The sequence below is a fragment of the Melanerpes formicivorus genome, unplaced genomic scaffold (genome assembly GCF_026170545.1).
Source record: "Melanerpes formicivorus ecotype bairdi unplaced genomic scaffold, bMelFor1.0.p_v2 SCAF_34, whole genome shotgun sequence".
In the NCBI taxonomy this organism is placed as follows: domain Eukaryota; kingdom Metazoa; phylum Chordata; class Aves; order Piciformes; family Picidae; genus Melanerpes; species Melanerpes formicivorus.
In genome coordinates this window covers 6,086,460-6,100,081 of record NW_027142386.1, presented here as the reverse complement: position 1 = coordinate 6,100,081, position 13,622 = coordinate 6,086,460, and the positions used below count along the sequence as shown (strand labels likewise).

General features: G+C 57.7%; 2 protein-coding genes and 1 non-coding gene across 3 annotated transcripts; 1 reads left to right on the top strand and 2 right to left on the bottom strand.

The window, feature by feature from the left end:
- Positions 1–163: 163 nt before the first annotated feature.
- LOC137450373 (small nucleolar RNA U13) lies at positions 164–257 on the bottom strand. The gene has a single exon (XR_010989577.1). It is a non-coding gene; the product is annotated as a small nucleolar RNA U13 (small nucleolar RNA).
- Positions 258–492: 235 nt separating this feature from the next.
- Positions 493–4,918, top strand: TTI2 (TELO2 interacting protein 2). The gene is made up of 7 exons (XM_068156694.1): positions 493–1,378; positions 2,050–2,236; positions 2,563–2,655; positions 2,988–3,172; positions 3,266–3,409; positions 3,875–4,037; positions 4,778–4,918. Exons 1-7 carry the CDS (start codon positions 726–728, stop codon positions 4,856–4,858), a joined length of 1,506 nt encoding a protein of 501 aa, XP_068012795.1. The 5' UTR covers positions 493–725; the 3' UTR covers positions 4,859–4,918.
- A 31-nt stretch (positions 4,919–4,949) lies between these two features.
- On the bottom strand, positions 4,950–10,247 carry MAK16 (MAK16 homolog). Its single transcript, XM_068156695.1, has 10 exons — positions 10,192–10,247; positions 9,505–9,554; positions 8,865–8,974; positions 8,127–8,191; positions 7,869–8,020; positions 6,611–6,665; positions 6,447–6,521; positions 6,031–6,141; positions 5,778–5,834; positions 4,950–5,500 (listed from the first exon to the last, which is right to left on the bottom strand). The coding sequence occupies exons 1-10, from the start codon at positions 10,204–10,206 to the stop codon at positions 5,303–5,305; spliced, it is 888 nt and encodes a 295-aa protein (XP_068012796.1). The 5' UTR covers positions 10,207–10,247; the 3' UTR covers positions 4,950–5,302.
- Between the last annotated feature and the right edge of the window lie 3,375 nt (positions 10,248–13,622).

Below are 13,622 nucleotides of genomic sequence, written 5' to 3'. Positions count from 1 at the left end.
AGGTACCAAAAGTGCCTGAATTAGCCTCAAAGATAAGCCTTGCAGCGATGTGTAGCACCGAAGGGCCGCAGCTGCAGCGCCCCCAAAGCGCCACTACCAGCTGTTTTTCTTCACACTGAAGGAGAAGCAGACGCCAGCGATGACGTCGGAGGACCCCCCCGGCGCTCAGATGGGAATGTGCAACGTCGTAACGGAGGGTGCACACGTCACGCAGCCGCGTGCCGCTCCCATTCATCATTGATATGAACCGGAAGGATCAAACAGCTTTTCCACCCGCTCCAGAACCCAACACCGCGCCCCTCACATCTAAGTCACGGTGAGGCATCCTCACTGGTAGGTTACACGCTGGTGTGCTGCTCTTTCCACCACTTTCTCCCGCTTGTCCAGCCTCTTTCCTCTCTTCCTCCGACTGCAAGGCCGCAATTCCCTTCCTTTCCGGCGGCTAATTATCCATGCTAATTTATGCGCGAATAGAAGAGCACACCCTCCCACAAGCGCGCTTACGGCAATGGCGGCGTTTTGCGACAGCGACGCACTTTGCGGCAGCCGCTGAGCGAGGCGGAAGCGCTCTGCAGTGAAAGGTTCTGAGGGGTTCCGGGGGTCTCTCAGTGGCCTGCGGTCGGTACCGGGACGTGGACCTGAAGTGGGCTGTGGGGGTGTATTGATAGGGAGGGTTCGAGTGTGGGAGGTCGCGCCGTGGGGCGGGAGGTGGCGGCGGTCGGGCTATGGAGCTCAGCGGCTTAGTGCGAGCCCTGAGGCTGGAGGAGCCACGGGACGAGGAGCAGCCGCCCCCCGCCGTCCCACCGGCCGAGCAAGTCCTCCTCCAGATCGGGGCGCTCTTCTCTGAGGGGCCCGGCGGCGCCCCCAAGGCCGCCGTGGTCAGAGAGCTGGGTGCGCTCGTGGAGGCCGCGGACTGCCGGTGGCTGCTGGGGGGCGTGAGCCCTGCGGCGCTGGGCGGGTTGGTGACCGCGCTGAGCGGCTACGCCGCGCCCCCAAAGCAGGAGCAGGATGCTGCGGATCTCCCCAGCAAGGACAGCGCCTACGCTGCCACCGCTGAGCGAGCAGCGGACGTCGGCTCGGTGTTTCTCTGCCTCCTTGCGAAGCTGGAAGCTGCCAAGAGCCAGGAGTCTCTGGGCGCCGCCGTGGTGGGTCCAATCCTACGCTGTGTGTTGGGACCCATCTACATCTTCACTGCTACACACCTGGTGGAGAGGCCGTGGACCGACACAAGGTCTCAGGCGGTGGCACAGCAGCTGCTGGAGCTGCTGCTGCAGGCTGCAGGCTGCGGGTCCGTGGCTGAATTCCTCCGAGGGAAGAACGAAGATGAGGAGGGAAGATTTGCAGCAGTGATGGGGCTCCTGAAACAGGAGTTGACCAAGTGAGTAAGGAAGGGAGGAAAATAGTGGAAAGTTTCAAGCAATGGAGGGAACACTGCTATTAGAAGAATCTCAGTGACAAATACAAGGCCAAGAGCTTTACAAATACCCCAGAAATGGAACGGGGGGGGGGGGGGGGGCGGGAAATCAGAGCTTATTGTCAGCTGGGAGGCTCAGGTGTGTAGATAATTAGGGCCACAAAGATGCTGAGGGGCCTGGAGCATCTCTGTGAGGAGCAAAGGATGAGAGCCCTGAGGCTGTTGAGCCTGGAGAAGAGCAGCCCCAGAGGGGATCTGAGCAATGCTCAGCAAGAGCTAAAAAGGCTGGGGGGGGGCAAGAGGCTGGAACCAGACTCCACTCAGTGGTGCCCAGGGACTGGACAAGGGGCAAGGGGCTCAAAACTGGCACCCAGGAGGTTCTGAATAGGAGGAGAAAGTAGTTTGGTGTGAGGGTGCTGGAGGCCTGGAGCAGGCTGCCCAGAGAGGTTGTGGAGTCTCCTTGTGTGCAGAGCTTCCAACCCCCCCCGGGCACTGTGCCCCTGGGCAAGCTGCTGTGGGAGCCCTGCTGGAGCAGGGAGGCTTGGACTGGAGGATTCCCAGAGGCCTCTTCCAAACCCCAGCAGCCTGTGATTGCTTAATTCCAGTGTTCACTGAGCCTGTGTTTGCCTTTCTAGGGACACTTGGAAGCGAAACCCTGCCACAAAGTTTGTGTTCTCCTGGAGCCTGCCCCAGGTCAGCCGGCCCTGGCTCAGCGCTCACCTGGAGCGCGTCCTGCCGCCCTCGCTGCTCCTCTCCGACGACTACAGGGAGGAGAATAAAATCCTGGGGGTGCACTGCCTGCATCACATCATCCTCAACGTGGTAAGGTTGAGGTCACACCTCCTGTCACTGCCCAGAGTCACTTTGCCACCTTTTGAGCTCCTGTGCCAGCCTGAGGAGCGTTTGCGGAGCAGGCTGTTGCAGCGATGCCGGCGGAGCTGCAGAGCAGGCAAAGGAAGGTGGCTGCTGCTGTGCATGGCAGGCTTCAACCTGCACTCATTGTGCCACCTGCTGCCTGTTCTCTTGGCAGCAGCATTCCTCCTGCACAGTGTCTCCAAGGGTTTGGGAAGCCCTTTTCTCTTCCAGTAGATGAAGCATCTGCTGAGCGGGATGCACAGCAGTTAACGCTCTGTCCTCTGCTCTTGCAGCCAGCTGCTGATCTGTGCCAGTTCAACAGAGCTGAGGTTGTGTACCATGCCCTCTACAACCATCTCTACTCACGAGAGGCTCCTCTCATCCAGGTAGGGCAGCAGAGCTGCGTTTCCATGGTGTGTCAGGCCCATGAGGCATGGCCAGCTCCAGGCAGGGGGCAGAGCCTCTCCCTCACAGACAGGCTCTTACCAGCTCATGCCTAAGAGACAAAGTCACTCAGTAGATCTGAGGAAAACACCAAAGCAGAGGGCAGAATCTCTTGCCTCCTGGCCCCATCCAAGTGGCAGCCTTGCTGCAGAGGGCTTGGGAACAAGCAGCAGAAATAATTTGGTCTGTGGGTGCTCAGCAGGGCTGGATGCTACTGATGGTGTGGAGACAACAGCAGCAGCATCACTCAGAGCCCTGTCTCTCACTGAACCAGGCAGTACTGCTGTGCCTGCTGGACTTGCTGCCCATCCTGGAGCGAGCCCAGAGGCAGCAGAAGCAGCCCAGACCAACCTCCCACTGGCAGGAGGTGCTGCAGCTGGTGCTGACCCACATGGAGGCAGAGCATCGGCTGGCGCTGCGGCGAGTGTACGCCAGGACCCTGCCTGCCTTCGTGCAGAGGTGAGAGCAGCACCCACAGCCCTGCAGCACTTGCTTTGCCCTTGCTCTGTGGCTCCCTCCTCAGCATGCCTGGGTTGTTTTGTGTGCTGGCAGACTTGGCATCTTGATAGTGAGGCACCTGAAGAGGCTGGAGAGAGTTATCCTGGGCTATCTGGAAGTCTGGGATGGCCCTGAGGAAGAAGCCCGACTGGGAGTACTGGAGACACTGCAGTGCACCATACAGCATGCTTGGCCCAGGTACACAGCTGCAGAAAGCATATCCTGGGTGCTCTCTCAGAGCCAGAGGTGCTGTTGCTTGAGCAGAAGGCTCTGAGATCTCAAGGGAGAATCTGGCCCAGGGAGGAGTCGCTGGCAGTTCTGTTTTGCTGGTGGGGCCTGATTGTGGTGTGGCTCCTGTGTTCCCTGCAGGGCACAACTGTGGAGCCAGGCCTGTGCTGCCAGTTCAGCACTCCCAACACACAGCCCTGAGCTCAGCTCTGTGTTCAGGGCTTGTGTCCTCCTCCCTCTGGTGGACACATGGAACGAGGCAGCTTCTTCAGCCTCCAGGCTGAGGGAGTTGCTCCTCTTGGGCTAGCTGCAGTCTCTCTCCACACCTAACTGGTAGTGAGCAGCTCCTGCCTGAAGCATGTAGGAACTGCCAAGCATTCCCCTGGCTTGCCAGGAGGGTTTAGACTGGGGTGCAGCTGCTGGTTCCCTTTGCAGGATGCCCTGCAGGCTCCCTGTGCTCCTCAAAGCCCTGCTGAAGCTGATGTGGGACGTGCACACTGACCAGGGCCCAACACCAGAGCCAGTCAAAGCTGCCTTGCTGCAGGGAGCCACTGAATGCCTCATCCTGCTGGATCGCTGCTCTGAGGGGCAAGTGAAGGTGAGCCCAGAACTGCTTCAGCTCTGGTCCCTTGCCTCTTAGAATGGGCAACAGAATGCATGCAAGAGCCCACCTGGCCACCCTCAGCACCACATCTCTGCCTCTTTAAAACCCCTCCAGGGATGGGGATTCAACCAGCTCCCTGGGCAGCCTGTGCCAGGCTTTGAGAACCCTTCCAGTGGATAAGTTTCTTCCAGTGTCCAACCCAAACCTCCTCTGGTGCAACCTGAGGCCACTTCCTCTTGTCCTATCACTTGTTCCTTGTGAGAGGAGGACCAAGCCTCACCTCACTCCCTTTCAGGGAGTTGTAGAGAGCCAGAAGGTCTCTCCTTGGCCTCTTTTTCTGCATGCTGAACAACCTCTGGTCTCTCAGCTGCTCCTCAAAAGTTCCCCAGATCCTTCACCAACTTCATTGCCCTTCTCTGGATGTGCTCCAGCCCCTCCATGTCCTTGTAGTAGGGATCTCAAAATTGAACCCAGGACTCACCCAGTGCCCAGTCCAAGGGGACAGTCCCTCCCCTACCCTCTGCTGGCCACACCATTGCTGATCCAGGCCAGGGTGCTGGTGGCCTTCTTGGCCACATGCTGGCTCAGTCTGATTGCTAAGTGACTGGATCCACACTGAGAGGTGTGGAGAGATGCTTTGTGCCTTTCTCTTCCACCAGATAGCTGGGGGAGGGTTGGTAAGCCCAGAATCCTGAGGGAGCCAAGGCTGGAAGTGGATGCCTCTCTCCTTTCAGGTCCTGCTGGAGGGTGTGTACAGCAGCTGTGAGGAGAACCGAGTCCGGGAGTGCATCAGGAGAGTGCAGGAGGACACCTGAGGTGTGGCTGAGCACTGCTCACCTGCTTTCTGTACAGTAAAAAGGGGTTATTTATTTAAAGTTCCTCTCCTTCTCATCCCACCCTGCAGCCCCCCACCCCTCACCCAAACCAGACACATTGATGTGCTCCCCCTGCCTCCTGTGGGCTTCTCCAGAAGCAAGCAGCAGTGTCCCCCCAGGCAGGTTCCTTCCTGGAGCACAGCCTGAGCTGTGGGGTTGAAGAGAAGCTGGGAAGACCTCTTCCTTCAAGCTGTGCTTCATGGGGCCAGGGGGGCTGTACAAACTGGCTGCAGTGCCTGGAGGCAGGACAGAAACCCTTCTTGTTTGACAGACAGTCATTAGAGTATGGGAAAAGGAGGAGTTGGTGAGGGTCCTGCAAAGCTGGCAGTTGTGGTGGCAGCTGGGGTCCTGTCCTTCAGTACAGAGTGGGGGTTCAGGTAGGGCTCAAGCTGCTTTTGTTTTGCTGGCTGCCTCTGTCTCTTCCTCATACTCTATCTCAATGTAGGGACGTTTCCTCCTGGCTGGGCCTTTCAGGGGAGCTTTCCCTTTGGATTTGGAGTGAGAGGCTTGAGAGGCTTTTTTCTCTACTTCTTCCTCCTCTTCCTGCTCCTCTTCACTACTGGTCTCCAGTTTATCCATGTCCTGAGAAAGACAGAGAGCAGTCACATCAAAGCACAGTCTAACTAAACCTCTCTCTGCAAAATTCTCTCCTGTACCTGGTTCCACACCAGAGTTCCTGGCTCCCAGCTGTCCAGGCAGAGGAGCTGGGCTGCAGGGGATGTGCTGCAGCCTGGCTCTATCCCCATGTCAAACAGATCTGATTTTGCTGGCTCCCAGCACACCCCCAGAGCCACCAAGAGCGTGGAGGTTCCCTCCCAACAGCTTAAACCTGACAGTTTATACCTGGAGCTTCACCTACCTCAAAGTCACTGAGGTCACTGTCATCTGCTTCCACAAACTCCCTTTTATTCATGTCCTGCAAGAAACAGAGTCAGGAATAAAAGTGAGCAGAAGCTGAGCACAAGAGCAGCAGAGCCACCGAGGCCACCACTTGAGTTCACCTCTGCTCATCTCCTCTGCTCACCCCAACAGTGCCCAGCATGCAGGTGAACAGGAGGTGCTGCAGCAGGGCAGGGAAGGACTCCCCCCAGCGCTGAGGCTGAAGGCATTACCTCATCATCTTCCTCTTCCTTCTCTGCTTCGGACTCGCTCTCGCTCTCAGCGTCCTGCTGCTGCAGGGCTTTGTCAAAGGCATGAATGGGGAAGTTGTAGATGTCTCCATACTGCAAAGGAAAAGCATTTGCCATGAATCACAGCAGCAAGACAGCTGGTGCTGGGAGGGTCCTTCAAATCTTGCACAGGAGCAGTACCACACTAACTGTGAAGGACTCAGGGAATGAGAGCTTCTGCGGTTTAGGGTCCTCCAGGCTGTTCTGAAGCCCCTCAGGAAGGGCAGCCTGCAGTCATCCCCTGCCCCTCCTACCTGAGTGATGCTTCATGCCCAACACCTGTGTCCCTCCCTGGAGAGCCAGCAGGACAGAGGGCAGGAGCAGTTCTCCTGCCCTGCTCTGAAGGCAGTGATCCTTACTGTGTCCTGCTTTAGTCTTTCCAGCAATTCCTTCTCAATGGCATTATCCAGCTGGGCAGCAATCAGGGCCTTCTCCTGAAGGAGGAGAGAGGAGCTGTGTCAGTTGTTTGCAAGATGCTTGGAAGAGAAGCAGGAGAGCAGCTGAAGGAGTGGTGTGGAGTTACCTCTCTCCTCTTCTCTCGCCTCTCAATCTTCCTGCGTAAAGGAACGAGCTTCCTCCTGCAGGAATGGGGGACAGAGAATCAGGGAAGGGGCTGAAGCTGGAGGAGGGAAGATTGAGACTGGAGGTGAGGAAGAAATTCTTGACAGTGAGGGTGGAACAGGCTGCCCATGGAGGTTGTGCATGTTACCTCCCTGGAGGTGTTCAAGGCCAGGCTGGATGAGGCCTTGAGCAACCTGGGCTGGTGGGAGGGGTCCCTGCCCATGGCGGGGGGGTTGAAACTAGATGACCTTTAATGTCCCTTCCAACCCAAACCCCTCTGTGACTGACTATGAATTTCTCAGCCTCCTGGAGCAGATGAGCTCCTCTGGGCCACCAACCAGCCAGTGGTGTCTTTAGACAAGGCTGCAGGTCATTTGTACACTCAGGCTACACCACAATGAGCTCCATTCCAGCCAGGTTCCTTCACAAGCCTGCCTAAAGCCTCAGGAGAAGAGCAGCAGAGCTGTGGTGGTGGCTTTGGTGGACAGAGAGGGCCACAAGGATGGGCAGAGGGCTGGAGCACCTCTCCTATGAGAACAGACTGAGGGAGTTGGGGCAGCCTGTGCCAGTCCCTGACCACTCTGGCAGCAAAGACATTTTTTTCTTCTCCTTCACATCCATAGATTCATCAAATGGTTTGGGTTGGAAGGGACCTTAAAGATCATCCAGTTTCAACCCCCTGCCATGGGCAGGGACATCTGCCACTGCACCAGGTCACTCAATGCCCTGAGCACCAAAGAGAAGGGCCAGAGAAGGGCCATGAGGATGGGCAGAGGGCTGAGCACCACTCCTATGAGGACAGACTGAAGGAGTTGGGGCTGTTCAGTCTGGAGAAGAGAAGGCTCCAAGGAAACCTTATTGTAGCCTTCCAGGATCTGAAGGGGGCTACAAGAAAGCTGGGGAGGGACTTTTGAGGGTGTCAGGGAGGGATAGGACTGGGGGGGATGGAGCAAAACTAGAAATGGGGAGATTGAGATTGGCTGTGAGGAAGAAGTTGTTCCCCAGGAGGGTGGTGAGAGCCTGGCACAGGCTGCCCAGGGAGGTGGTGGAAGCCTCCTGCCTGGAGGTGTTTGCAGCCAGGCTGGAGGTGGCTGTGAGCAACCTGCTGTGGTGTGAGGTGTCCCTGGCCATGGCAGGGGGTTGGAACTGGCTGAGCCTCGAGGTCCCTTCCCACCCTGCCAGCTCTGTGGGTACTGGGGCAGGGCAGGGCCCTCACTCACTGCCGCTTGAGCGTCAGCTTGCGGATGCGGATCAGGTACTGCGTGATCTTGGTGAAGCGCTGCTTGCACTTGTGCCGCAGGAACCGCGGCCAGTAGATGAGGTTCTCGTCGATCTCCTCCAGAGCTTTCTCGTAGTTCTTGCTTAGCAGGACCTGGGGTGCAAGGGATGGAAAAGAGCTGAGCTGCAGAGCGGCAGCAAAGCCAGGGACTCGCCCTGCTTTGGTGTCCCCTCCCAGGGGAGCAGCCGGCCAGACTCACCCGCTCCCAGAGGCGGCGGGGGAAGGGTGCTCGCTCTATTGTCTTCATGTACAGGTAACAGCGGCCTGAGGAGAGGTCAGGAGGTCAAGAGAGGTTCTTGTCCCTCTCTACTCTGCCCTGGTGTGGCCACAGCTGGAGTATTGTATCCAGTCCTGGGCCCCACAGTTCAAGAAGGACCTCAGGGAACTGCTTGAGAGAGTCCAGTGCAGAGCCATGAAAATGATTAAGGGAGAGGAACATCTGCCCTAGGAGGAGAGCCTGAGGGAGCTGAGGCTCTGTAGCTTGGGGAAGAGGAATCTTAGGGGTGACCTCATTAATGTTTGTAAAGATGTGCAGCTGAGTGCCCAGAGGCTGGAGCCAGGCTCTGCTGGGGGATGCCCAATGCCAGCACAAGGGGCAGTGGCGGAAGCTGAGGCAGTTCCATGGAGAGGAGGAAGAATTATTTCCCTGTGAGGGTGACAGAGCCCTGGAGCAGGCTGCCCAGGGGGGTTGTGGAGTCTCCCTCTCTGGAGATATTCAAGACCTGCCTGGATGAGTTCTGTGTGATCTGCTCTGGGTGACCCTGCTCTGGCTGGGGGGTTGGACTGGGTGATCTCTCGAGGTCCCTTCCAGCCCCTAGCACTCTGTGATTCTGTGGACATGAGAGCGTCCCTGACACTGGGAGGGTGCCCTCAGGCAGAAGCTATCTGCCCCCTCCCCACACAGGGGGTTGTTGATTCGTAGCTGCCTGACTCCCACCTTTCTCCTCCCTGACGGTGGCGTACTGGCTGTTGGCCAGCGGGCAGGAGGAGCGGTTGCAGAGGCCGGTGAGGTTGTACTCATTGCGGCAGAAGTTCTGGGTCTTCGTCCTGCAGAGGAGAGAAGATGGAATTGTTTGGGCTGGAAGAGACCTTTCAGGTTACCAGGTCCATCCCTTAACCCAGAACTGCCCAGGTCAACATTAAGTCGTGGCTCTCAGCACCGCATCTCCATGGCTTTGGAGCTCCCTCTTGTCCTATCAGTTGTTCCCTGGGAGAAGAGCCCAACCCCCAGCTCTCTCCAGCCTCCTTTCAGGGAGCCAAAAGGTCTCCCCTCAGCCTCCTTTTCTCCAGGCTGAACCACCCCAGGTTCCTCACCAGCCCTGTTCTCCAGACCCTTCACCAGCTTCTTTGCCCTTCCCTCTGGACCTGCCTGGAGTGGAGGCCCCAAGCTGAACCCAGTGCTCCAGGTGCAGCCTCACCAGTGCCCATCCTCTGTGCCCATCACATGGAGCTGTGGCAACACAGGACGCAAAGGAATGTGCTGGGGGGGAGGGGCACCCAAATCTGTCCCTCCCACTCCTCACCCTGCAGCTCCCATGCCTGGGAGCTCAGGCCACCCCCTCCCCACACACACTCACGTTATCTTGTAGGAGCAGAACTGTCTGTTTCCCAGCATATCCCAGACGACCTGCAAGGACACAGCAGGTGACACTCTGCACCCTGTGCACCCCCGGCTAGGCTCTAACGATGGGGAATACCCCACCAAGGCAGGGGACCGCTCTCTGCCCCCCTCCGGCACAGTGGGTTCAGTGTGGCAGTGGCGCAGGGACAGGAGATGTGCTGCTGACATGTTCCCATTTGCAGCCCTCCCATCCCGGTCTATCAGCCACTGCGTTGGGAACAGAGGACTCCCCCCAGGGCTGGGTACTGAGGATCCGCGATGGGCTGGGGGGCAGGGAAGCCCCCAGTCTCGATACTGAGATCATTCCAGGTTGGGTACAGGGGACCCCCACGCGGGATGGGGACCGAGGGAACCACCCAGGTTGGGTAGCGGGAACCCTTTGGGATGGGTATAAAGGACACGCACCCATGTTCGCTACAGGGGACCCCCTCCCCGGGCTCGGTACCGGGCTCCCTCTGGGCTGGGTACAGAGAGCACCCACCCGGGATGGGTACAGGGGACCGCCCCACGCGGCGGGCTGTGTACCGGTCTGGGTAGAGGCCACCGCCCGCTGTGCGGCGGGTGTGTGGGGAGGGAGGGACGGGGTGTCCGCCCCGCCGCCGCAGCTGCCTGAGGCGGGGCGGACGGGACCGACTCAACTCACATCGTCCGAGTGCATGCTGCCGGTTCCGCAGGGCCGCGCCGCCTCAGCGCGCCGCCATCACCGGAAGGGGCGGGGCGCGGCGCCTGTCGCGAGAGCGGCGTCACCGGAAGTGAGCCTGGGCCGGGCCGGGCCGGGCTGGGCTGGGCTGTCATGGCGGCCGCGCTGCTGCTGCTGAGGGCAGGCCCTCGCAGAGAGGCCTTTACTGGCTCTCCCTTTACTGGCTGGAACTGATCATCCCGTTCCAGCGCCACTCCCAGCGGTTTGCTTTGTTCTGGTTCTGAGCGCTGGGCCATGAATCGCAGGCCCGGCTGGCCTCACCCACAGTGCGAGCCGTGAAGGCTCAGAGCCGTAGATGGGTTGGGTTGGAAGAGACCTCTGAGATCAGGGATGCCAGCCGTTAGCCAGGGCGCCACCAAGCCAGGGCCCGCAGCACCACATCTCTACTGCTTTGAAACCCCTCCAGAGACTCCACCACTGCCTTGGGCAGCCTGGGCCAGACCTTGACAGCCCTCAAGGGAAAGGAATTGTTCCTCGTGGCTAACCTGAACCTGCCCTGGGGCAACTTAAGGCTGTTTCCTTTGTCCTATCACTTGTCCCGTGAGAGAAGAGACCAACCCTCACCTGGCTCCAGCCTCCTTTCAGAGAGTTGTAGAGAGCAATGAGGTCTCCCTTCAGCCTCCTTTTCTGCAGACTGGACAGCCCCAGTTCCCTCAGCTGTTCCTCACAAGACTTCTCCAGCTTTAATGCCCCTCTCTGGGCTTGCATCATGAAGACAGAGGAGTCTCTGGCCCCAGCAAGGTGGATTCCTCACCAGCCAGCTCTCCCCAGGCACCTCACCCACCACTGAAAGGAGGTTGAAGTCAGGTAGGGGTTGGTCTTTTCTGCCTAGTAACAAGTGATAGGATGAGAGCAAATGACCTCGGGTTGCCCCTGGGGAGGTTTAGGTCAGACATTAAAAGAAACTTCTTTGCTGAAAAGGTCCTAAGAGCCTGGCACAGGCTGCTCAGGGAGGTGGTGGACTCCCCATCCCTGGAGGAGTTGCAGAGCTGTGGTGCTGATGGTTGTAGTAGGGTTAGGGAATGGATGGACTGGCTGTTGTGCAAAGGCTCTTCCAACCAAAACCATTCTGTGCTGCCAGGAGGTGAGTTTCCAGAGCAACCAGCATGCAGGCAGGGCTACCATTAATATTGATCTGGGAGCTGTGCTGTGGAGGTGTGAATAAGATCCCCCCCAAACAGAAAGGCTCACTCTTCTTCCTTCCATCACACAAAGCAAACAGCCTTTGTTGTTGTTGTTTTGTGGGGTTTTTCTTTTCCCCCCCTTTTATTCTTGGCAAAGCAGGGAAACAGGTGGAGGATAAAAATAAGCACTTTGGGAGAGCAGGCTCAGCATTAGTCACTTCCAGTCGAGCCTCAGAAATAATCGTTGCAGCTCATGTGGTGCAGAGCAAGGGGGGCAGGGGGCTTGGCCCGGCTGGGGCACTGCCTGACAAGAGTCGTTGGTGATGAGTCATATGGTCCCAAATCCTGATGGATTGTTGTTGGCCTCCTGTTTGCCCGCTGGAAAAAGCATCTGCATTGTGCTGCTGGGGGCTGCAGAGCAGTGAATCATCTCTGCTGTCTGGCAAGGGCAAGGGCTGTGCCTTCCCCAGCTGCTCGCTGGAGGCAGAAAGGAGTTGGTTCGAGAAGCTGCCGGCAGAGGAGCCAGAGAAAAGGGTAAAGTGTCATAGTATCAGTCAGGGTTGGAAGGGACCACAAGGATCATCCAGTTCCAACCCCCCTGCCATGGGCAGGGACACCCCACACTAGATCAGCCTGGCCACAGCCTCATCCAGCCTGGCCTTAAACACCTCCAGGGACAGGGCCCCAACCACTTCCCTGGACAACCCATCCCAGGGTTTCACCACTCTCATGGGGAAGAACCTCCTCCTCCCCTCCAGCCTGAATCTCCCCACCTCCAGCTTCATTCCATTCCCCCTAGTCCTATCACTCCCTGAGATCCTGAGCAGTCCCTCCCCAGCCTTCCTGTAGCCCCCTTCAGATACTGGAAGGCCACAATGAGGTCACCTCGGAGCCTTCTCTTCTGCAGACTGAACAGCCCCAACTCCTTCAGTCTGTCCTCACAGGAGAGGTGCTCCAGCCCTCTGATCATCCTCCTGGCCCTTCTCTGGACACCTTCCAGCACCTCCACATCGCTCTTGTAATAGGGGCTCCAGAACTGGAGGCAGTACTCCAGGTGGGGTCTCCCCAGAGCTGAGCAGAGGGGGAGGATCACCTCCCTTGCCCTGCTGGCCACACTTCTCCTGATGCAGCCCAGGATCTGATTGGCTTTCTGGGCTGCAAGTGCACACTGAGAGCTCCTGGTGAGCTTCTCCTCCCCCAGCACCCCCAAGTCTCTCTCCTCAGGGCTGCTTTCCAGCCAGTCCCTGCCCAGCCTGGATTTGTGCCTGGGATTGCCTCGACCCAGATGCAGGACCCTGCCCTTGGTCTTATTGAACCTCCTGAGTTTGGCTTCTCTGCCAAAAGAATTGAAAAATGAGAGCAGAGGAATTTCTCTGATGTCTCCACAATGTATTTGGTACCTCTTTCTTTCTTAGGCTGGAGGTTAGGAAGAAGTTCTACACAGAGAGAGTGATTGCCCATTGGGATGTGCTGCCTGGGGAGGTGGTGGAGTCACCATCACTGGAGGTGTTCAGGAGGAGACTTGATGGGATGCTTGGTGCCATGGGTTAGTTGTTTAGGTGGTGTTGGATTGGTTGATGGGTTGGACACGATGATCTTGAAGGTCTCTTCCAACCTGGTTTATTCTATTCTATGACTTCACTCTCTCTTGGCTGTAAGTTTTACAGCCCATGCTGCTCAGCAATTCTTGTTACCAGTGCAGCTGCTCTCTGGTCTAAACCTGGGGCCAGGAAATCGCCAAAGGGCTCTTAAAATGCATGGAGTGTGCCTCTGCTCCCGAGGGGTTAGGATCACAAGCACAGCTGATTACCCCAGTTCAGCCCAGGGGCAGGGTTTAAAACCCTGCCTTAGTCTCTTACAACCACAAGTGACCAGAGGCTCACAGGGTGGTGTGGTTGGAAGGGACCTCTGGAGATCATCCACTCCAAACCCCCAGCCAAGGCAGGGTCACCTAGAGTGGGTTACACAGGAGCACGTCCAGGTCAGCTTGGAATGACTCCAGAGATGGAGACTCCACCACCTCTCTGGGCAGCCTGCACCAGGCCTTCATTGCCCTTAAAGAGGTTCCTCCTCATCATTATGTTCAGGCCTGTGCCCCTTGCCCCTTACTTCAACAATGCCTTTATTTAGAATAAACCTTTATTTAGAATAAACCAAACCAGGTTGGAAGAGACCTTCAAGATCATCGTGTCCAACCCATCAACCAATCCAACCCACCCAAACAGCTAACCCATGGCACCAAGTACCCCA